We start from the raw sequence: 23409 nt of genomic DNA on the forward strand, positions 1-23409 counted from the left end.
TTGTAGGTATGGGGCTCTGGGTGGCTTTTTTTATGTCTATTTACTGTAACAAAGTCTGTCTTTTGGGGGGGATGAGAAACAAGACAATGCTTCTTACACACACAAGCAAGGTGATCACTTTGTATCAAACTCACCAGGCCCAGAGAACGACTAATTTTTTGTGAGAGGGGTGATTCAGTTTGGCTGGAGGCCAAATAAGAATACTGTCTCTTTAGGGTCTAGTTCCCATGAAGAATGATGCACGTGCTCTCCGTACACAGATGCAAACTTCCAGCTAGTTAAGACCATACAGTGAGTACTGACCTACAGCCATTAGTGGTTTATCTTAATGTGCTCTATACAGGTAGAGAAGGAATTCATATTGCAGACTGAAAAAGAGACATTCATTGAACAAATGAAAGATATTATTGATAAAGCAGAAGATATGCTCAGTGAAGATACAGAAGGAGAACGAAGTTCTGATCCGGGAACAAGTCCCCAGCAAGATGCCTCTAGACTAGAAATGAATGAAGTAAGAATCTTGTGTGTCGGGTCTACCAGCAGGACAGTGGGGTGGGAGGGGGTATTGTTTCATGGTCTCTGTGTGTATATAATGTCTACTGCAGTTTCCACGGTATGCATCCGATGAAGTGAGCTGTAGCTCACGAAAGCTCATGCTCAAATAAATTGGTTAGTCTCTAAGGTGCCACAAGTACTCCTTTTCTTTTTTTAATAAATGAGGGTTTCTTGATATCAAAACTGATTTTTTTCTTTATCTACTTACTGTATTTTAAGTTTGTTTTACAGCCTCTTCTCATGTAAGATTTGCAACACAAATATTCCTTAGAAAAATGTTCCTGCATTAGTGCTTGTCTAAAAACATATTTTTTGTTTTAAACAGGAGAACCGGCAATCTCAAGTGAAGACACCAATGTATCAGCAGAATGGTAAAAGTGCTTTTGAATACAAATAGAATATCGAACTATCAGGCAATGAATAGGTAATATTAGACTGTCCAGAAGTTTAGCAGTCTCCAAATAACTCCACCAGTTACAGGTGACTGGAATATATCCTAAAAATATAGGCCTGGTAAAAGCCACAGTTGCCGTTAGCAGCTTTGAAGTGCCAAGGCTAAAATAGATTAAACCAGTGTTTGGGTGTATTGGAAATATACAAATTTTACAAACTGGCGATGATCCCCGGTACCTCCAAACTGGAAGTGGGGTTGAGCAGGAAGAGACGAGACTTTCATAAATGTACTCTTTTGTTCTCAACAATAATTAAGCTTGCAAAAAGAAGTTAACAGAGATTGGCTCTTCCAGCCTTAATGTTTGCAGATGCAATTGAATTTGGTAACCAGGAAGTTTCAGCCAACTCTCTTACCAGTGAGAAGTCTTATTCTTTTGGATGTGTTTGGTATATTATCTCTTTCCCAGAGAAGGGGAAGGTATCAGTGTGGGCTTTTACTCCCTCTCTAAACTGGAGAAGGGAATAAAAACATATCCTGTTTAAACCTCATTTCCAAACTGTATGTGGTCATGTGTTGTACACACCTGTATTTGCCAGGCACTTCTGAGTTTGTGTGTGTAAAACCTCTTTTGGGCCGCACAACATGCTTCAGTGACTGAAAACAATGGTGTTCCTCCCAAACAATGGTGTCCGCAGTCTGCCTGGCTCCTCTTCGATAGTTCACACTTGCTGGCCAGTCTTAAAGTATACTGTTTGCCTTTATTGGTTTGTAAATAGAATTTTGAAAACTGAGTAATTTGATATATTTAAATGAGGACGTAAAAGTTCAAGATAAATGTAGGAGAGCAGTAGTAAAAAAACACCACCTATGTAGGAAAATAGATAAAGTAAGTTGCAAAAAACATTACCAAAAAAACAGTTTTTCTATTATAAATACCTTCTTTACAGTACAATTAATTCACTTTAAGCCTAAGCCAAACATCATTTAAATCAAAGAGAGTCGTTCCAGCAACTTCAGTGAGCTTTGGGTCTGGCCTTGGGTCCCACTCTAATACAGTCACTTGTAAGGCAGAGGACTCTTTCCATCCGAAGATCACTTTTTTGCTATGGGAGTCCAGTAAGATCATTATTTTTAATCTCCATGAATACTGTAGAGACACGTGCCTCTTCCTAAAATGGGGGAGTTTCACATCCAGAATAAGTCTGATTTGGATCCGATCAGCTTCTTAAAGTTCTGTATAGATGCTCCAAAACAAATACAATGTTAACCCTTTATTTTGATCTTCACAATTAGTTTTACATACTGGAAAAAGGTGGTTTATTATATGCCCTGTTGTGGAAAACCCTACTGAGGAAGTACCAGAATTCTCCCCAGCAGTTCCTCAGAGTAAACAGCCAGAAGGTCCAGGTATTTATGAACTTTTAAAGCTTTCGTTTATCTCAGGGAACGGGTGTGGGCCATCGACCTTGTCGTCTTAGAGGCAGTTGTCAGTTCTTCCTGTACCCTCCCATGCTTTCATCATGATTGTTTCCTTTTAGCTGCAACATGGTGGGAGGCAGAGGCTGAAAAGTATTGTGTGTGGTGTTGCTTCACGAGCTGACCAGTATAGGATACCAAAGATGCTAACACAGGCACTGTTAGTTCTCCTTTAATTACTTTTTTGCACCTCAAACTGCTGCCGTCCACAGCACCTGTGTGGGGGTAACCAGATAGGCTAATCTTGCAGAGGAAGTACGGTGGCTTGGTTTTAGTTGTTAGCAAAGCTGTGTGGCCAAACAAATTCCTGCAATAAGTTTCTTCTTCTAAAAGTTATTCACAGATTACACATAACGCCAAAATAATCAGCAAAAATGATGCCTGCTTCTGGTTTTGATCTTCGCCATCACCGCTCACTCGGAGGCCATGGCCAAAGAAGGAATCATTCATGGGTGTGTCTTCCTTGGCTTAGGGCAGCTCTTACCTTAGTTGTTCATCAGCCATGGATTTTGGGGTAGCAAGTTGGGGAGCACCACTGTAGTCCAGAATAGCATGGGAGCCTTGCCCCAAAAGGTGCTTGAATTTTAAGAACTTTGTACAAATGAAAAACGAGCCTGTAGTATCGGCCACATAATTTGCAGTCTAAAAAGTCGTGTAGGATATGGACCTTTTTATGAACCTCAATTTACCACGCTGCTGAAACAGGGTAGTTCATAAATTGTGTATTATTACTATTAATGGCCAATGGAGTGCAATACACAGTACCCATTCAAAATGGATAGATCATATCCAGCATGAAGAGCTTTTCTGTAGGATCACACATTTTATGTGAGCATATAATTTTAAACTAAAATGTGGATGGTCTTTTGATTATTTATAGAAAAGTCCCAGTGTTCTTAAACTCTGTTAAGAGTTAGGTGTTGTAATTTAAGTTCTATTCATAGCTGTTTATCATAGGCTGCATCCTTTTTACAGAAATATCTTCTGTAGTCTGCAATTTGTGGTCCTTATTTGAATATTGGGTTACTAGTTTTCTAACAGAAAACATTTAGCAGTTCAGGGCCTGCTGTATTTAAACTTGACTAAGAAATTTTGCAGTTACTTTATATGGTTCACTCTGTATAGCCTGTAAAAGGTGAAATTGGTGTTTTTACTCCTTATAGATCCTGAACAGTCCGATGATCAGCAAATGAGCTCTGCCGTGACAGACACACCTAGTGTCTTGTTTTGTCACCAGCTCCCTAGTCAAACAAGTGTATACGACAGCCCCTGTGGAACACCTGGTCCTTTGGCACAAGTTCCTGCTGCAGTGTCGTCAGCTGTTTTACAGACTAAGGCAGAAATTTTAGCTGCAACACTAACGGGAACTGCTCCATATGTCCCAGAACAGTTTGTTGCTAATGTAGGTCAACCAGAGTATCCTCCACTACACCTGGTAATGCCCAGTCAGCCTGATGCTTCTGCCCACAATGCAGCTTCACTAGAGGAGCCTTCTGATGCTCAGCTTGCTCCAAAATCCTCCCTGCAAACGCTGCAGCAGACGGATGAAGATGCTTGTGTTCCCGATGTGGAGATCTCATGCTGTACTGTCAGGCCACCCAGCTCAATTCTAACGGTTCCTGCGCAAGGAGCCGAATTCTGCCCCGTTCCTGCTTTCTCTGATGCCGTCGTCTTGGAACTCCAGCCTGCGCCACAAATCCACCATGTGTTAGAGGCCAGGCAGCCTGGTGTAATGCAGCATTCCTTGGTGAACCAGCTGCTTCCTGGGGGTATTGTCTCTGATCCTCTAAATCTGACAGGCTCTCAGCTTCAAAGTCCTCCCCAGCTACCGGTAGCTGTATCCCAGCAACATATAATGCTGACCCAGTCCCAGCCTGTCACCTGCGCTGGCCTTGGCATGGGTCTGCTGCAGCCACCTTGTGCAGTAGAGTCAGATGGAGAAGGGCCACCCAGAGTTGATTTTGCTGACAACACAATAAAAAGCCTTGATGAGAAGTTGCGCAATTTGCTGTACCAAGAGTGTGTTCCTACATCTTCTGCATCAGCAGGGACACCAGAGAGCTTTGTACCTTTAGAGCATGGGGAGAGCGAGTTGGCTAGCTTACCGCCTTTTAATGAAGAACTAATTCCCACACTTGTATTGGATTTAAGAGAACCAGGCCTTAATGTCCCAGACACCTGCCAGGACGCTAATGCTGCTCAGGATCAATTTGTGTCACTTGTACCTTCTGAAATGCCACCTTACCCTGTATTGGCTAGTCAGGCTGTGACTGTGCCTTTTATACCCATAAATCCAGCAGCCATGGAAATGTCTGCCATGCTGAACAATGCTACAGCCACTGGCCACAGCAGAACAGAGTTCAGAATCCAAGAGCCAATGGTAGGATATGCAGATTCATCTATCTATAAGCATTTCTATATTGCTTGTTGCCGTAGTAGCTTACTTTCTGTCTGGGTTCTCTGTTTACTGCTTTCCATAGTGCAGCACTGCTTTTATTTTCAATTTGTCACATGTATTCTGACTCATACAAGTGTTTCACTAGCCATTCATTAGAGAAAACTAAACTTTACTCTTGGGTTCAAAAATTCATATAATCCTTCAATGCAGTCTTTTTCTTTTCTTTTTTTTAAATCCTGTTTCTAAAGCGAGAGAGCTGAGGAAAAGTGATATGTCATGGTGGTTTAAGAATGTTAAATATATTCATAGTGATGTTGATAACTGAGGTTACTCCTTTTTGAGCATTTATCTAAGCCTTGATAGGCAGACATCACCCTCTTTCCACTATCTGGCCTCTGTATATTATTTTCTGTTCCTCATTCATGCATAGAATCATAGAAATGTCAGGCTGGAAGGGACCTCAAGAAGTCATCAAGTCCAGCCCCCTGCACTGTGTCAGGACCAAGTAAATCTAGACCATCCCCGACAGGGGGTTGTCCAACTTGTTTTTAAAAGCTTCCAATGATGGGGATGCCACAACCTCCCTTGGAAGCCTGTTCCAGAGCTTAACTACCTTTATAGTTAGCAAGTTTTTCCTAGTATCTAACCTAAATCTCCCTTGCTGCAGATTAAACCCCTGACTTCTTGTCCTACCTTCAGTGGACATGGAGGACAATTGCTCATCAACCTCTTTATAACAGCCCTTAGCAAAATATTAGAAGACTATTAGGTCGCCCTGCAGTCGTCTTTTCTCAAGACTAAATGTGCCCAGTTTTTTTCAACCTTTCCCCGTAGGTCAGGTTTTCTAAATCTTTTGTCATTTTTGTTGATCTCCTCAGAACTCTTTCCCATTTGTCCACATCCTTCCTAAATTGTGGTGCCCAGAATTGGACACAGTGCTCCTGGTGGGGCCTCACCAGTGCCAAGTAGAGAGGGACAGTTATCTCCTGTGTCTTACAAATGACACTCCTGTTAGTTCAGCCCAAAATCATATTAGACTTTTATGAAGCTGCATCACATTGATGACTCGTATTCAGTTTGTGGTCCCCGATAACCCACAGATCCTTTACTGCCACCTCGACAGGTCTTCCCCATTTTGTAGTTGTGAATTGGATTTTTCCTTCTTAAGTGCAGTACTTTGCGCTTGTCTATACTGAATTTCATCATGTTGAATTCAGACCAGCTCTCCAATTTGTCAAGATCATTTTCCATGTATTCATTTAAATTGATTACCTGCCCTCCATCACTTCTGCACACTTATTTTTCAGTAAATGTAAATACTAGAAATATGGTTGTAACAGAAATGTCAGATTAATAGGTGAACTGGAACTGAAAAGCTATGTATAACTTAACTAGAGTCAGGTAAGTTATTGTGCCTCATAAATATAAATGTGCTTAGTAGACATTATCATGCTACTAGCTATAATAAAAGTCTTTCCTTGCCTTCCGTTATGCCCCCGTGACTAATTCCGTGATATCTAGCAGACTGCTAAAGTACGTTGGGTCCTAGACGAGGCCTGTAGTGCCATCACTTTAAAAGTGAGTTGCCCCCAGGGCACAGAACACAAGATTTTTTTGCTTGCTTGCTTGCCTGCCTGCCAGTTGTATAACATTTGTGCAAGGGCATCATAGCTACCTTCTGAAACCAGTCTTAACTTAAAACCCTAATTAAACATATTATGGGCATTCACTTTGCTCAGACACTCCAGCTAGTGCTGGATACTCTGTAGCATAAAGCTTATACCGCTTCCAGATGGGATCTTGCCTCCTTTCATAAGCTCAGCAGGAGAAGGCTATGTCACCACTTTGTTGGCAGACTGCTGTGGAAAAGCCACAGTGCTGCAAGGTGCTGGTGGTTCCGTAGGCGGCTTGGCTCATTAATGATTCAGTGTCCCGACAAGGGACCCTGAGCAGAACGAGATGCAGTCATTCAGATGAGACGCTGAGGCTATGAATGCTCTGGGACAGTGGATTTCAACCTGGGGTCCGCAGACTATGGCTAAGATTTCCAAAGGGGTCCGCAACTCCATTTGAAATTTTTTTAGAGGTCTGCAAATGAAAAAAAGGTTGAAAGCCACTGCTCTAGGATCATTACAAATTCCCTAGCACTTTCTGCTAGATCAGAGACGTTTAACCTAGTTGGAAAGCAGTATTCTGGAGTTGGTTATATCCCCCCAACCAAAAATAAAGCTGCCCCCCCATGTAGTTTCAACTGGATTCACTGTACAAAATATTAAAACCATGCCATGTTTCAACAGAGAGGTGGTTGCAGTTAAGCAACTGATGAAGGTATATCCTTGTACGCTGTGTATGTTACTAAGCCAGTTTCTAAAGTACTGAAGGCTCATTCTCCATAAAAGGGATTATAAATAACATCATAATATTGAGTGCTCCCAATTAGATTGTGTGCCATAGAATAACACAGATACATAACACATTTGTATTGTAATTTACTTAACTTTTCAGTGAAATTTCATATGTATTAGGATGTAATCTGGTTGAAAAAGCACAAGATACTCATTTATAAGTGTGTACTTGAATAGCTAAACTTGGTGCATATTTACAAACGTTCCATACTAGTATATGCTGCAATCTTCTAAAACCTTCCTCCTCGTTCACCCTCCCCGGAAAAGAATGGTGTGGCTGAAAAAGAAGATGGGTGGCAAATTTCGCTAGGAATGTAAAATACTTATTCCTGTACAAAATAACTTTGTGCTAAGATATGATGTAAATATGAAGCAAGTTCCAGAGACAGAGACTGTATATTGGCTTCCCTGTTTGGGGGTGTGTTAAACTGAAATTCACTTTTATATTTTGTTTCTTTTTACTTAAAGTTGGAAAAGTCCGAAACGACTAGCATCGGTGTCAGCTCCACAGAAGTGAGAGGTGGGTCGATGAGGAGAAAAGGTAGTTAACAATTCAAACTAGCTGTCAGTGGTAACTTCAATGCTATTTCTGTACTATCCTGTGGGCCCCTTTGCTCATGCACCCTTTTTACTAACTTTCCTTGGGACACCTTCACAACCGCACCCAGCACAATGGGGACCTGAACCTGGCTTGGGCTGCTAGGTGCTGTCACAAAACAAAAAATAAATCTGACTCTGCTGTCACTTTTATCAAACTTACAAAAAGCAAACAGTCTCATGGACAGACTTAAACATAATACTGTAAATAAGCAATGCAGGTCCTTTCACGTGGGTGAGGTACAGAGGCCTTCATGTGAGACACTGCACTTTTCCCATAGTGTTTTGAAGTTTGCAGTTCACAGGCTGAGCAGAAAGCCAGCCAGATCTCCTTTACTCCACTGGATGGAGTTCTTAAAGGTAGCAGGATTTTGGGTGGGCTCTGCAGAGAAGAGTCGGTCCGTAGCGTTCTCGAGGAATCATTGAGGATGACCATGAAGGCCTATCAAGGCAGGCATACTCCATTCCAACTAAGCTGTTGATGGATTCAATGACACTTTTCACAGCAGTCCATATTAAAATTGTTCAGAATGTGGAACTAATCTGATTTACCTGTCCAGGAAGATTTTGTCCCCTTTAAGGACGGAGCACTCTGGAGACTTTAGCTCCTGCTGCTGCTGCTGATGTGCTAGAGTAACACACAGTTCTTCAAGTATGTGTCAGCATTGTTCCCACTGTAGGTGCACATGCTCCTCATGCACTTGAGACTAGAGGATTTTTTAATAAGTGTCCTTTGGGGCCATGTATGCACCCTGTGCTTTCTCATGCTTCTCTCTGAGGGCATAAAGGGTGGGGTGGCAACAACCCTACCTCGGTACCTTCTTACCACCAGTGGCAGCAACATGGAACCAGTGAAGTGTTTGACCCCATCAGTTCTTAGCTTTGGCTAAATTTTCTACAAAAACTTACTACAAATCTTCACAACTCTTCTGACTCTGACATACGACTATCATGATATATATCAACCTGTCTGGACCGAGCACTGACAGATTCCCCCTGTACAGACCCCTTACATGCACACACAAACAGAGCTGCTTGACATGCCAGCCTCAAAACCTACAGGCTCCAAGCCCTGTTGGACTAATTACCCTGAAAGATGGACACAGCTGGTGTGCCTGCTGTTTAGGTGAGTTCACTATACCCAGCAGATGTTCAGTGTGCCTTGCATCCTCCACTAGGATGCGTAAGTCGTGAGACATCCGGTTTAAGCTTCATCTCCTGGAGCAATCCATGAGGGTCTCCTCAGAACCTGAGGGGACCAGCTCCAGAGTTGGGCTAGCAAAGAGCCAGTGTCATCCAGCACTGACATCTAGCAGACATGTCACACCAAAGACCGCTGTGAAGAAGACAGTGCAGAGAAAAGACCTGGCACCAATAACAACACCTCCAGAACCAAGAGGAGTGGCTCCAAACACAGAGGCATAAACTCCAAGCGAAGCTCGGTGTCCTCCCACAAGGACAGACCATGTAAAGCTTCCGCTTGTTGTCGAGAGCTGGTTATACAGAGCAGCCTATAACACGGAGTCATCCAGCTCCAGTGAAGCCCCTCTCAGTGTTGACCCCTATTTCAGAGGAGGCATCTCTGGCAAAGCCAGGACTGTAATTGGTGCCGAAGCACCTTATGGTACCAGAACGGATTCGGATACTGAGAGCACCCATATTCCTCAGCACTACACCTGGAAGAGGCATATTCTTTCTCACTATCACTGGGGCATACGTTTTCTCCATCTTCAAGCAGCGAATCCTCTCCCCTGTGGTCAGCGGAGAGTCCTTTGACGTGGTTGTGCTAGCCTGTGTTGCTGAGGTGAGCTGTGCTTCAGCATTCTGAACTAGTTGCGGTTTCTTTAATGCTGAAGTCAGCATGTTCATGAATATAGCATTGCTGTAATCCAGCCGAGGGTCTTTGTTCACTAAGATCGGATGGCGTTTCCTAGCCAAGCCGAGATGGTAGAAGGCATTACTTGCAGAGGCTGCTGTGTGAGAGTTCAGCATCCTCGAGGAATCCAAGAGCATATCTCCGCTATGGACTGAATTGACCAATTGTGGATGTGTATCTTCAACCAAAGACTACACTATCGTACCATTCCAGGCAACCTGAGTACCATGCCAAAAAGAGACCAAGGTACAGCAGAGAGACACCAACCTTCCTCCTCAGCAATGCACTTCTCACCTACAACCCAACAACAATCTATAGAGGACTGTCAGGAGCCACATCAGATCCAGTCCAGGGAGCTTGGCCTTCAGAAGCTGCCTCGCCCCATTTTGTCTACCATGACATCTGACAGATGGGTGCTAGAAATTTTACCTGTGGCTATCCCATCCAGTTCCACTCCTTTATCCCGTCCCTCTTCAAGGACCCATCTTGCAAAAGACCGCTACAAGCAGAAGCAGCCTTCTGTCTAGGATCCATAGAGGAGCTTCCACCAGAGTTCAGGGGAAAAAGCTTCTACTCCTGGTATTTTCTCTTTCTGAAAAACAAAAGGTGCCTTCGTCCTATCCTAGACCTGAAGAGACTCATTTAATACATACGCCATCTCGGGTTCAGAACCGTAACACTTGTCTCCATCTCTCCAAGCACAATTCTGGTTTGTGGCTTTTGACTTGCAGGATACGTACTTCCATATAGTTATCCGTCCAGCCTACAGAAAGTACCTAAGATTCACAGTGGGGCCCAACTATTACCAATGCAATGTTCTGTCCTTCGGAATCTCCACAGCACCAAGAGTATTCGCAAAATGCCTAGGAGTAGTGACAGTGCATTTATGGAGGCGTGGAATGCACATCTACCTAGACCTGGACGGCTCGCTGATCAGAAGCAGGTCCCAGTAGGAGACTGTAACAGCCTTAGAATACATCCTGTCCCTGTTCTTTCAACTAGGACTCCTTAGGTATGTCTGCACTGCAATTAAACACCCACGACTGGCTCACACCGCTTGACTGGGGCTAAAGGGCCCGGGCTAAGGAGTTGTTTAATTGCTGTGTAGAGGCTTGGGCTGCAGCCTGAGCTCTGGGACCCTCCCAGCTCTCAGGGATAACCCTGTTGGCTCTTCACCTACCAGGGGTCAGCAACGACCTCAGACTTCTTGAGCCAACAACTGATCACCAACCATGAGTTTTCACTCTGAAAGTCCATCATATTCAGTCAATGGGGAACTCGCATAATGGACTTGTTTGTACCACAGAGGACCACACCAAATGTTCAAACTTCTGTTTCAGAGAGTGCATGAACTTGGGTTTGTTACCAAATGCCTTTCTCCTCCATTGGTCTCGAGCTATATGCCTTTCCACTGATTCCTAGATCAGGTGAGATGAGTCTATAATCACTCTGTTAGTCCTTTACTGGTAGAGATAGTTTTGGCTGTCAGACCGATTGCAGATATCCAAGCAATCTCCTATACACCTCCCAGTCTGCGCAGACATAGTATTTCAGAGCCAAGTTCAGATACCGCACCTGGTTGTTGCACCTGACGGCTTGGGTGTTGCCTGGTTGAACACTGCTGACAGAGACTGCTCCCTGCAGATTCAGGACATTCTTATACAGAGCAGGAAACCATCCACTAGGATGATCTCCCCTTCAGAAAGGAAGAGGTTCTCAATGCAGGTAGCCCAGTGAGATCTAGAACCAGTAGACATCCTGATACCAAAGAGCCTAGACTTTATGCTGGAGCTGAAACAGGCTGGACTGGCAGTTAGCTCTGTCCAGGTCTGCCTTGTGGCAATGTAAGTGTGCCATGCTTCAGTACAATCCTACCATCTGACGAAATCAAAATGTCTCAAGGGCCTCCTGCATACTTGCCCATTGGTTAGCGACCCAACTCCTATGTGGTACCTCAACACTGTCCTCCTAAAACTCATGGAGCCTCCTTTTGAACCCGTCAGACTGCGCAGCACGCCGCCTTACCATCAAGATGGATTTTCTGGTTGCTATCACCTTGGCACAGAGCTTTAGTGAGCTCCACGCCCTGGTAGCTCTTTATACGTCCTTTCACAGGAACAAGGTGGTGTTGAGACCACACCACGTGTTCATCCCTAAGGTGGTTTCCAAATTCCATGTGAACCAAGGAATCACCTTGCTAGCCTTCTTCCCAACATTGCACTCAATGCCTGGAGAAAGAAGCTGTATACTTTAGATGTGCCTGGAGCTTTGTTCTGTTACTTTTAACAAGACCAAGCCCTTTAGGCAGTCTCACCACCTCTTTGTGACTATATCCAGCCCATTGAAATACCAAATCATCTCACCATGAGCATCTCCAAATGCCCTCAGGCACACAAGCAGCGTCTTCCATCCCCTTCAGGAATGTTCCAGCCTCTGAGATCATTCAACATGGAGCAACCCACTGACTCTTGTGAAACATTTTACCCTTCACGTGGCAGGCAGGTCAGATGTTCTTTAATTGCCGTTTGACTGATGCAGCTGTAACTCCTTGTTCCCACTGTCCAGGAGGGTTTCTGCTCACCAGTAGCCTACAGAGGATTCCACACTGACATTCGCAAAGAAAGTCTGGTTACTTACCGTACAGTAGCCTTGGTTCTTTGATGCAGTCGGTGTGAATCCCACAATGCGCCCTTCATCTTAGCTTTTCAGAGTCCTCATGGTAACACAGCCCTTGAATTGTGAGGGAGCTAAGGAAGGGTCTGTGCCCTTGCACCAGGAGGCACAGGGCACATGCGTGGCCCTGACAGACACTGCCACTTAAAAAAAAAAACCAAAAAAACAAAAACAAACCTTCAATTTCACATGCAGGAGGCATGTGTGCACCTTCCGTGGATTTACCCTGAGTACCGCATCTCAAAGAACCCCATCACTGTAGTGTAAGTATCCCTTCCTAACTTAAATATTAAGGAGGCCTGATGCTATTCTTAGAATTTTGTCAATCATCGGAAATTTCGTTTAAGTCACTGAAGTTGCACCAGTCTAAAACCAGGAGGAGAGGGGAATTTTGCCCTAGGTTTTCATATTAATTTCAATATGCCATATATTTCATGACTTCAGAACTGCAAAATGACATTCTTACCTTATGTTCACTCTGCATTCTTGAAAGATTTCCATTCATTGGTTTAACTTTGAAAAAGCATAATGGCCTGGAGGTTAAATTCTATCTTGTATAAAGAAAAGGAGTACTTGTGGCACCTTAGAGACTAACCAATTTATTTGAGCTGTAGCTCACGAAAGCTCATGCTCAAATAAATTGGTTAGTCTCTAAGGTGCCACAAGTACTCCTTTTCTTTTTGCGAATACAGACTAACACGGCTGTTCCTCTGAAATCTATCTTGTATGTCATCAGGAAGATATTTTGCTTCTCATATAGTGCTATTGTGGTCCAAATGACCACTATTTGAGTCTGTAGTTACCACCTTCAGCAATATGTTGTTCAGATTTGATCCGGGTGAAAGATATGAAAAAAGACTTTCCAGCTATGGTCAAATCCTGCTTGTCTTATGCACACTGCTCAATTACATGTTCAGACAACTATTTCTCTGTTGCAGACCTCAAAAGTACCTTTGTAACTTGAGTTCTGCATACAGTACACAACTACATTTTTGTCTTCAGAACTTTTTCAGACCTGTCTTTATCTAGACTGCCCAGATCATTGCACTGAGTCTGAGTTTCTACTAAGGGATATTTTATAGTACCTGCACTATGGCTTTTGAAATATTTTAAGTAAATCTTGCATTTGATTATCCTAATTATGGTCTAAATTATATAGATTTGCTGTTGAATCATGTATTGTTCCAATGCAAATTTTATTTAATAATGGATTTTGGATCTAGTGTTGCTTTCCATTTTTTAGGCTAAAACCTTTCCATTCAGACACGTATTCAGCTAATTTTTTTTATTTTCCAATTTATGAAACAGGTTCAGCTGCAAATATTTCTTCAACTTCTGCTGTTCCAACAAAAGGTCTTTTTCAGGTAATGTGAAACTATAAATAGTTGTATGTCTGTCTGCTACACTTACACTCAAAATTAATCTCCCTCATTCTTTTTCTAGGTTGCTCCTGCATCAACAACCATACCTGAACAAATGGAAACTTCTAAAAGGAATGAGGAGGCAAAGATCAAAACTTCATCTGCACCTACAGAGAACTTAATACAGACTTCTACAACAGATAGGGAGATAAATAACCTTCAAAGGAATGACTTTGTAGACCCTGGTTCCTATGGAAAACAGTCTGAAGGGCATGATAATTGTACACCAGCCAAAACTATTGGCAGGTTTTCAGTGATCAGTACCCACGATGAATTAACTTTAACATTGCCACACTGCTTAAGGTACTCTGCACCACCTGATGTTTATTTGGATGAGCTTCCCTCAAGTCCTGACCTAAAGACATCAGTACGGCGAGTGCAAACGGCATCTTTTCTTGACGTCCTTTCTGACCATGGGTCCAGTGATTCTGGTGACGAGTCTCTCCAAAGGAAGTCTGTTGCTGTTCAGCCGTCCCTGAAGAGCAGTGGTGCAGCCAATGACATCACAAAAAAGGCAGCTTCTGTTCTGCAAAGATCTGGAAAGACTAGTGCACCGGGCCCTGATTTGCGTAATGGTCAGGGAACAAAAATTCCCACTATCAATATAACATCCTTCCACTCTCAGTCATCCTACATGAGCAGCGACAATGACTCGGAATTTGAAGATGCAGATATGAAGAAAGAACTGCAAAACCTGAGAGAGAAGTATGTTGGATTTTAAAACAATGCTGGATACTTGACATATGTTTAGACTACCTAAAAAGCATCTCCACACATCGTAAACTGTGTGTGTACAGCAGCAATGAGTAAACTCATTCAGAGAAAATGCCACCCCTTCCTGCAAAATTCATACTGAACCCAAATCACAATGGTGACAGTTACAGAACCCCAACTTTTCTTAATCATTCCTTTCTTTTTATGCACCTTTGTATTTCTTAGGCCTGGTCTACACTTAAAAAATAGATCGGCCTTGCTGCACATCTCAGGACTGTGAAAAAATTTTGTCCCCTGAGTGCCATAGTTAGGTTGACATAACCCTGGTGTAGACATGGCTAGGCTGACGGAAGAATGCTTCTGTTAACCTAGCGACTGCCTCTCGGAGAGGTGGGTTAACTACATTGACGGAAAACTGCATTCTGATGATGTAGGAAGTGTCCACACTGTAGCGGTAGAGCTGCAGCACCATAGACATGGCCTTAGTTCCAGCTAGACATGAAAATACCAAAATACCTCAAAAGCCTATATGTGTGTGTTCTGAGCCAGAGAGAACCAATTTAGCCCCAATTTCCTAACCAAAGAATTCAGTTAACTTCAGGGCAGGAAATGTCCCTGATGTTTGTTCAGCACCCAGCCCAATGAGGCCCCAGTCTGAGAGCTCTGGATGTTACTTCAATGCAAATAAAAGATAATCAGGAATAATCTGGTTACTTAGCTGGAGCTTTTGAGATTTCCCCTTCCCAGAAGCAGATATTTTTTTGTTGCTAAAGCCCATTTACTAAAAGTTTGTTTTTATAATAACTACAACTTCTGATTTAATTGGGAGAAATATTCATGATCCTGTCATATAGGAGGGAGTCGTGTTTCTGAGCTGCACTGTTTGGATCTGGATTCAAATTTACCTAAAGTTTGGCAATGTCTGTTGCCAGCATTTGGATTTGAGTCTCTCCCTGAGCAAAATGTTTTTCTTTTTGTCAGGCATCGCCTTCTTCAGTCGGAGTCACCAATAATGGGATCCTCCTTTTTTAGTTTTCCTTATTTATCGCTGCTTGTTCTTTTCTAACTAGCTTTCAATGTCACTGGCAAAATGGGTCTGGGGGAAGTGGCTTTTGTGTCCTTTTTTGCTGCTTTATGAAATATTAAGACCTGAAAAGCTTTTTTAATGAAATACATGTTAACAAAACGGACAACCAAGTTTTAAACAAGTGTAACCAAAAAAAAAAAAAAAAACCTCCTGCACTCACAGACTAAGACATCAGTCTATTGTGGTGTCATAAACCTACTAGATATACAGTGGTCTGTAGAGCCCTCTAGCAAAACCACTGCAAACAAGACCTGATTTTTCTAATGTAAACACAAGCAGAAGACGACCTGCTTGGAGAGGGGGAAAAGCATGTCAGGGCTGTGTAGATCATAAGAAGCACAGGGGATTATAAAAAATTGTAGGTTTTGCAGCTCATGTCTACAATAAACCAGAATTCACTCTCCTCATCCAAGCAGTTCAATGTATCCTTGTATAAAGTACTTCTTGCTATCAAAATGCATCTGGAATAGTAAATTAAATTACATTTAGCATCTCTTAGCATACTGCTTATGGTGGTGTCTCCCAAAAGTAATTCTCTGTCATACCCTATAGAACATGATAGCATGTCACAGATAACATGACCTCTTCAGTGAGTTGGTTGCAAACTTACATGAGCAGTAAACTCCAGAAAGCCAGTTGTTATTAAACTCCTCTTTTGAGCACCTTTCAGTGTATTCAAGTTGGAGAAGTGCTTCATACCGGCTATGCTGTGCAAAGTGAATGCCATTTCCCTCTCAGTGGCATTGTTCTCTTTTTTTTAAAAGTAAATACAGTAATCCCTAAAGGTGCTGGATTGAAAACCCTAAAGAATGAATTCTCCTGGTATGGGATAGGTAGCAGTAGTGCAGCTCTTTCCCCACGTTACCCTGTCCAGAGTGCCTCAGTCCTGGGTCATCTTTGGGGTTAGAGGCTAGTTCAGGCTTATTTCAATTCGACCATTACCTTTGGACTCACTTTTTAAGTAGATACCTATCCAAGAGGAACTGGATGAAGACATCCAGCTTATGTCACACATGACTGGACCCCTGAGCAGTCAAATGTTAACAGCCCAACTGCTGACCTAGGCTGGATTTGAAGTGGTGAGCCTGAAATGAAACTCTGTCATATGGCTAGTCCCCAGAACTCATGGTTCTTTTTCTCTAAGCATGTGATGGGAGAAAAATGGAAGCAGTGGTTCCCAATCTTACTGTAAAGTTAGACTTTAACTTGGAATATAAGGGTGTTCTAGAAAACAATTCAGTGTGTGTTCAAAAGGTATTTAGATGCAATCCATCCTGCATTATAAGAAACGTGACCATTTAGGTTCTTGTGTCACTGTATTAATTTAAACACTTACTTTTGCTTTTTGTCCTGCAGCACTTCTCCCAGTTAATTTAACTATACTTCTAGAGACAACTTTTTTTTAGCACTGGTTTGAAGGGACAGAAGTTCTGGAAACATTTGAGTTAAATTCAGATCTTGTATCCAAACCAATCACGTTCGCTTTGGATTCTGAAAATCCTCTTTTTACCGGAGTCTCTGTATAACCTAATCCTCGAAGAGTAAATTTAAAGCGGCGAATTGAAACTCATTTTCTTCGTGTCTGTGCATACAGGGTTAGATGGCGTTTCCTATGTGGAATGTTTACACATGTACACGCTCTTGGATGAGGAATTGCTTGCTGTACAACATGAGGGGTTTTTTTTATAACTGTAAATGCCATCTGGGTCTGGCATTTTCTCAGACAAGTAGCTAGCATGATGTCCTTTTATTTTATTTTTTGTTAGGCACTTGAAAGAAATTGCTGAACTGCAGACTCAACAGAAGAATGAGATCGAGGCTTTGTACGTCCGGCTGGGCAAACCATTGCCACCCAAAGTGGGTTTTCTTCACTCAGCCCCACCAAGTGGCCGGCGGCGAAGAACCAGCAAAAATAAATTAAAAGCTGGAAAACTATGGAATCCTCTGGTTCAGCAGCTCAAAATTGCACCTTCCAACACAAGTAGGTCCCACTGGTTTAAAACCTTGTATCCCATTAAGTATAAGGAGCACCTGTATTTTATTTTCTGTCCCTGACCAGCTAGTCAATTATACTGAATTTGGGTGAAGGCAATGAAAGGTGAAATAATAATAATTTTATTACAGTGATTGAAACGTCCTACTGTAGACAACTTTTAAGAGATCTCTCTCTGATCTCCTCTTATTGCAGCTGCCCAGTACTGATCCCATGGCTTCCCTGCATTAACTGTAGTGCTTGGTTATATGAAAAGGTAATATTCTGCCAGCAATGATGAGATAAGAAGAAAACAAAATAGATGTAATGTGTGATTACTTGGATATAATTCACCCCCAGCAGGATTCCAAAAAATGCATTGTACATTTATATAGGTTAAAAAAACCCGCCCAGCATTAAAATAGGAAGAATTGAAAACAAAGAAAAAATAATCAAGAGTTTTTGAGGCGATATAAACCCTCATGCTTCAGGCCATAAGCTGACCTCTGACTCAGGTTTGGAAAGAAATGTTTTCCCTATTCACGAGCTGTTCCATAACCACCTAGTGCAGATTTCTTCCTCTGAAGCAGTTAGTATTTTATGTGTAGGTATCGAACATGCTCTCAGTGCTTGACAAATAAAATAACAATGTCACAATTCAGTTTTAGTTTGGGATAGAACCTAAATCCATTTGTTTTCCCATCTTTCTCCCTAAGGTAATTTATCCATGTTTGTATTTATGGTTTAGATACTGTTAGTCTGCATTGAGTGTATGGTGTTTTGTGATCTCTCTTTTCTAAAAGATGCTCTAAAAGATTGGATTGGACTTGCCAAAAAACAAATTAAAGCTGTGATTGATGCCTTTCACTTCAGGTGGGTGTTGAGGGGTTTTCTAATACTTGTTAATATGGATGCGAAATCTGTGATCAGGATTGCGTGACCAACAGCAGTCAGTCTTTGGCATTATCTGTTTGGAAAAGTAATAAAATAGTAATTGAGTAGGGGAACTTAGATAGGCAGTGCCCAATTCTCCTGGTGCAGAATACGAGTAATTCCTGCTGAACTTAGTTCATTTGAAGTCTGTGATGGCAAACTAGCTCTTCCTCTCTTGGGGGTATACTTCAAATTCGATAGGTCGTCTTTCCATTGACTGCAGTTCTGTACCAATGTGAATTGCATTATGTCAGTTTTTATTATAGACTTTTTTTTTCTTTTACAAAAAACCAGAATCTAAATTAAGATAGCAAAAGCAAGGACATTCAGAGTTAAGACTGACATGTCATGATCCACTTTGTATGAGTCAGTGTCTCCAGCAAACTCCTCTTCTCTTTTAAACCTTCCCGTTTTAGCAACTCCTTTGCTTATTTCTGGTGGATGCCTTACTGCCTCCTTCCTTCCGATATGGAGTTCCCTATGATGGTATCTAACCCTCATGTCCATGTGTTTTTAGTCTGTAGACCATCTCCGGGATGTCTCTACCCTTTTCCTTTCCTTTCCTTCCGTGCCGACAACACCCCACTCTCAGCCTGCTCTGACCTCTCACTTGTCTCACATCAGCATACCATCTCCCTCACTAGCTGAATGTTTCAGAAAGTCAGAGCCTCTTTCTGCCTTGTCTTGTCAGGTAATTCTGTCTCCACTATCACTCATCTTTAAGCCTTGCTGATTGGAATGCTTTTCTGCTGCACACTTTTCCTCATGCATCTCCCTTTCTATCACTTTCCCTTTTTCAGCTAAGCTGTAGGAAGCTGACCAGCTTCCTTGATTTTGAATAAATCCTTTATTCATGCCTTAATCACTCTCCTTCATGACTATTGAAATGGCTGCTTCTTTAGCTTTCTTAAATCCTTTTGCAGCTTCAGGAGGTCTCTGACATTACTACTGATGTATTCTGATTATATCACTCCCATCCTCAGTCAGCTTTGCTAGCTTTCATTCCATCTCCCAAGTGAATTTCAAAGTTCTTCTGGTTTTAAAACCTGATATTTTTTCCCAGTCCTGCTTTTCTAACGTTCTGTTCATCTCGCTTTGCTTCTCACTCAATCGTTCTCCAGTTTGTCCACTCCCTTATACATTCCATAGTTGGGTATAGGGTCTCACTAATCCCGCTCCATCTTTTTAGAATGTGTTCCATCTCCTATTGAGGCACTTCTGCAACTTTTAGAACAATGCTTTTCTTGAGTTCACAGCTGTCTCTGAAAAGTGACCTAATGGCATTGCATAAAAATTAACCCTATTGGATGGGCTGGCTTTTCATCTTGCAGATGCTGGGCAGGTATGGGGGAGTATGTAAATTCTTTTCAGATGCAGTTTTTCCCATAAAGATGTATGTTTCTACCAGTTCTTTAGAATTTTACGATGCTGTTCCTCTCAGTGGCAAACTACCAGTTACACAAGGTTGATTTTTCTGTAGTAGTTTCCTTATGGTGGCATTTGCAATTTTGTTTGTTTCTTTAGGTAATCTGTCAGACTGCAAAGAGTCCCTCCCCAAAGAAACAACTAAAACTCATGCTGGTTCAACTGAAGCAACAGCAGTAACTTCCTCCGCGTCAGCCATATTTGGAAATTCAGTTCAGACACAGCAACCCTGCTCAGTCAAGGCCTCTTTGTCTTCTGACATCTGCTCCGGCTTAGCCACCGAAGGAGGCAATGCGCATGAAAGTTCTGGCCAAGGTGATTTTATGTACCTACAGCTCAGCATGTCTTCCAGCACATGCCAAAATTCGTACATACCACTTAAAACTTAAATGATTTAGGAGGAACTTTACTGACAATGTAGGTATGCAAGCCTTATAAATGCAAGTTACTGACTTACCTGTAAAAAAATTAGGCGTAGCAGAAGGTTAGGTGAGCAAAAATAAATAGGAGACTTCCCAAAGCATAAAATAAATCAACACTGCAGAAGAATCCCTTGTCCTTAGGGAACAGTATGCCTTTTCCTTTACAAACAGTGACTTACCCAGATTTAATCTTTTGTGGAATCTGACTTACTGAGATCTGGAAAAAAATGACAATAGACAGAAGGCTAACTTTGTTTCCCCTGATTCATACTATTTTCTCTTAACCCCTTGATATTGGCGGGCCCTAAGCTCCCCATTATGAACTACTGGGTCAATAAAAATATGATGATGTGGGGGAAGCTAATCTATCAGCATCAGAGGGGTTAATTCTTGCATGATTTTGGTATCATGTCTACAGTATAGAGGTGTCAGTCAAGGCTGCATTATTATGCAGTCCTGAGTTCCCACTGAGTTAGCAGTGCTAGACTTTGAACTTGTTGCCAAATGTATTGAAAGTTGTTATGATGATTAAAATACCTTGCTCAACATTGCACATCCTGCCAAACTAATCTACAGAATATCTATTCTCTTCTGCTGTTGTTGCATCCTTTTGCATATGGTCAATTAATTTACTCCTCCTTGGCAAGGCTAAAATGGAGATGTGGATGATTAACAAAGCTGATTTGACTGATGGTATAGGACATCTGATCACAGTTATTTGTACTTTATAAGTGTCTTTGTTTTCTTCCCTTTATATTCATTTGCAGGCTGGACGGTTTTCCACCAAACGTCTGAGAGAGTGACCTATAAATCTAGTAGCAAACCTCGTACCAGATTCCTCAGTGGACCTGTGTCTTTGTCCATCTGTTTGTATTTGTTCTTTTGTATTTTATCACAACCCATCTTTCTTTTGTCCCCCTTTTTCCAAGCTCATCCTTTATATCTCTAATATGTTTGGCAGGATGCCTTTCCTTCTACACCATTTTTTCTTTCTTTCTTTTAAGTTATCATCATTGACACTCCTTAGTTTTATTTTCATTTTTCATATGAAGGCTTTTGTGCACTGCTTTTGGCTCATGCCTGGGTACCAAAAGCATGTGTGAAAGATCTCATCATTTATTATATAGCCTTATGGTAAATTTTACCCTGGACGTATCAAAGCTTTTGTCCTTTATGTGATTTATGTTGAAGTAATATTTTTATTTGCAATGTGGCAAATATACATGTCTGCTGTCCCAGTTCCAGCGACAACAAAAAGAAATCCTACCTTCTGTAGACGAATGGTCTCTTTCACACATGTTTGGACTACGAAGACATGCATGTAGCAAGCTGATACAATACTAGAAGGTCACTGAAGGGTATAACTTCCATACAAGGGCTGTATTAAAACAATATACAGTACTGTTTATATCCACTCTCTTTTTCTTTTCTTTTTTCCCCTGCTCCTTGCATGTGGAAATGCTGAGATGACAGTGCTCCAGCTAGTTCTTTCAAAGTGTGTTTTTCAGGTGGTGTGTTTTTCCACATTAAGAGCTGTTAATTAGTTTATGTGAGCTCTTGTTAGTATAATTGTTAGTAATAGAAAGATCTGGTTACGCCAAATAAGAGTTCCATTTACCTTTTCGTATAAACTAATCTGGCTGGAGCACTTTACTCAGTTTATTTTCTTCTGACCTTATGTGACCTCAGAGATGAAGTCATTTAGCAGTTCATCACAGCACCAATAAGTAAAAAGCTTTATCAGACTTTCTTATGATACTTTGAAATGGATTGTCAGGATCCAGTACTTCTTTTATTTCAAATAACTGTGCACCAGCTCAAATGAAACACCTATTTGATTTGCATTGTCTCTAAAGTAATTGGCAGTTCAGCAAAACTTAATAGAACTTTTTCATTTTGAAATACAATCTTTTTTCACCAAACAAATATGCTGCTTTTTGGACAAACAGATTTTGCTTGTACAATAAAGATATATTGTACTGATCAGGTACTATGGGCCACTTACATATAATGTTAATAAGGCTAACGTTCTTGAAGAAATATTCAGTCAACTCAGTGTTCGTTTGCATTGATATCGAACTTTCCCCATTGTAGTTCTACATTGCTCATCATTATTCAGGTGATGCAGATCAAAGACACAAGACCGCTCAAATAAATTTTTCCAATTTTCTAAGTAAGCAATATTTTTCAAATAGATTTTTTTTTTCATTTATTTTGGGATCCCCGGAACTCCACTCATCCAAGCTGGTGAAAAGTGATGTTTACCCCTCAGCCTATGGTATGCAAGGTTTTAAAGATCATTGAGGATCCAAAATGCTCTGAATAGAGGGACTTTTATCCTAAGAACCTGAGGAATTCTCTGTATACTGATTTTTTTCCATCCATCAGAAGTGTAATGGACATGGCTGTAGCCTTAGCTGCACAAATAATTCCCAGAAATGGTTTAATTCCTCTATCACAGGTTTACTATTCAACATGCTGCAAAAATAGTGGGGAGAATTTCTACCTCAACCAAAGAAAAAACAATCTTGTTTTTAATTTTTTGGGGCATATGGCAGCCATGGTTCAAGTTGATAGAGAAAACATGTCAGTACTTAATTATTTTAAGTTTCCCCAATGCCTAAATAATGAATTTCTTGGGTGGATGAACCTTCTCTTTCTCAGTCCACATGGTCTCTTCTGTGTCTCGTTTGAATGAAGTGTATTGAGATGAGCCGTACTACCCCATCTCCAAATGGTACTCGGTCAGCGCAGAGTTCCAAACACTTAGCACAAATACATCCATCCAGAACCATTCCAATTCAGAAAATAGACCTTTATTTTTAAATTTTTGAATTTAAGAGATTGCTGTGCACTCAATTCAAGGAGAGGAAAGGATGTTTCTCTAGTGGCTCCATCTAGATGGAGCTGCATCTAGTCCTTATTCCCATGACAATGTAGCATTTGTAGGGACCCAGGTTTCTGAAGGTCCCGACAGGGAGTTGAAAGACTGGGACCCTCAAGGAAACCGCCATCTCTTGGTCTAAAATACACTTTCAAGTCTTTCAGTTTGAGTTGGTCC

General features: G+C 41.6%; 1 protein-coding gene across 22 annotated transcripts in view; it reads left to right on the top strand.

The window, feature by feature from the left end:
- WNK2 (WNK lysine deficient protein kinase 2) overlaps positions 1–23409 on the top strand; it is a 173347-nt gene that overhangs the window by 120267 nt on the left and 29671 nt on the right. For 18 of the 22 annotated variants that reach the window (XR_007357525.2, XR_007357524.2, XR_012669234.1 and 15 more), the window contains 10 exons: positions 344–511; positions 881–926; positions 2243–2356; positions 3589–4805; positions 7697–7769; positions 13683–13738; positions 13818–14500; positions 17363–17577; positions 20026–20241; positions 21116–21214. Coding sequence is in view for 19 of the 22 variants with exons in the window: in XM_048857043.2 (XP_048713000.2) it covers positions 344–511; positions 881–926; positions 2243–2356; positions 3589–4805; positions 7697–7769; positions 13683–13738; positions 13818–14500; positions 17363–17577; positions 20026–20241; positions 21116–21214 (2887 nt within the window). In the remaining 3 variants the exon portion in view is untranslated. The remainder of the gene's footprint in view (positions 1–343; positions 512–880; positions 927–2242; positions 2357–3588; positions 4806–7696; positions 7770–13682; positions 13739–13817; positions 14501–17362; positions 17578–20025; positions 20242–21115; positions 21215–23409) is intronic. The other 4 variants (XM_048857046.2, XM_048857047.2, XM_048857048.2 and 1 more) reach the window with 2 other exon arrangements.

Source organism: Caretta caretta, chromosome 7, assembly GCF_965140235.1.
Source record: "Caretta caretta isolate rCarCar2 chromosome 7, rCarCar1.hap1, whole genome shotgun sequence".
Classification (NCBI taxonomy): Eukaryota; Metazoa; Chordata; order Testudines; family Cheloniidae; genus Caretta; species Caretta caretta.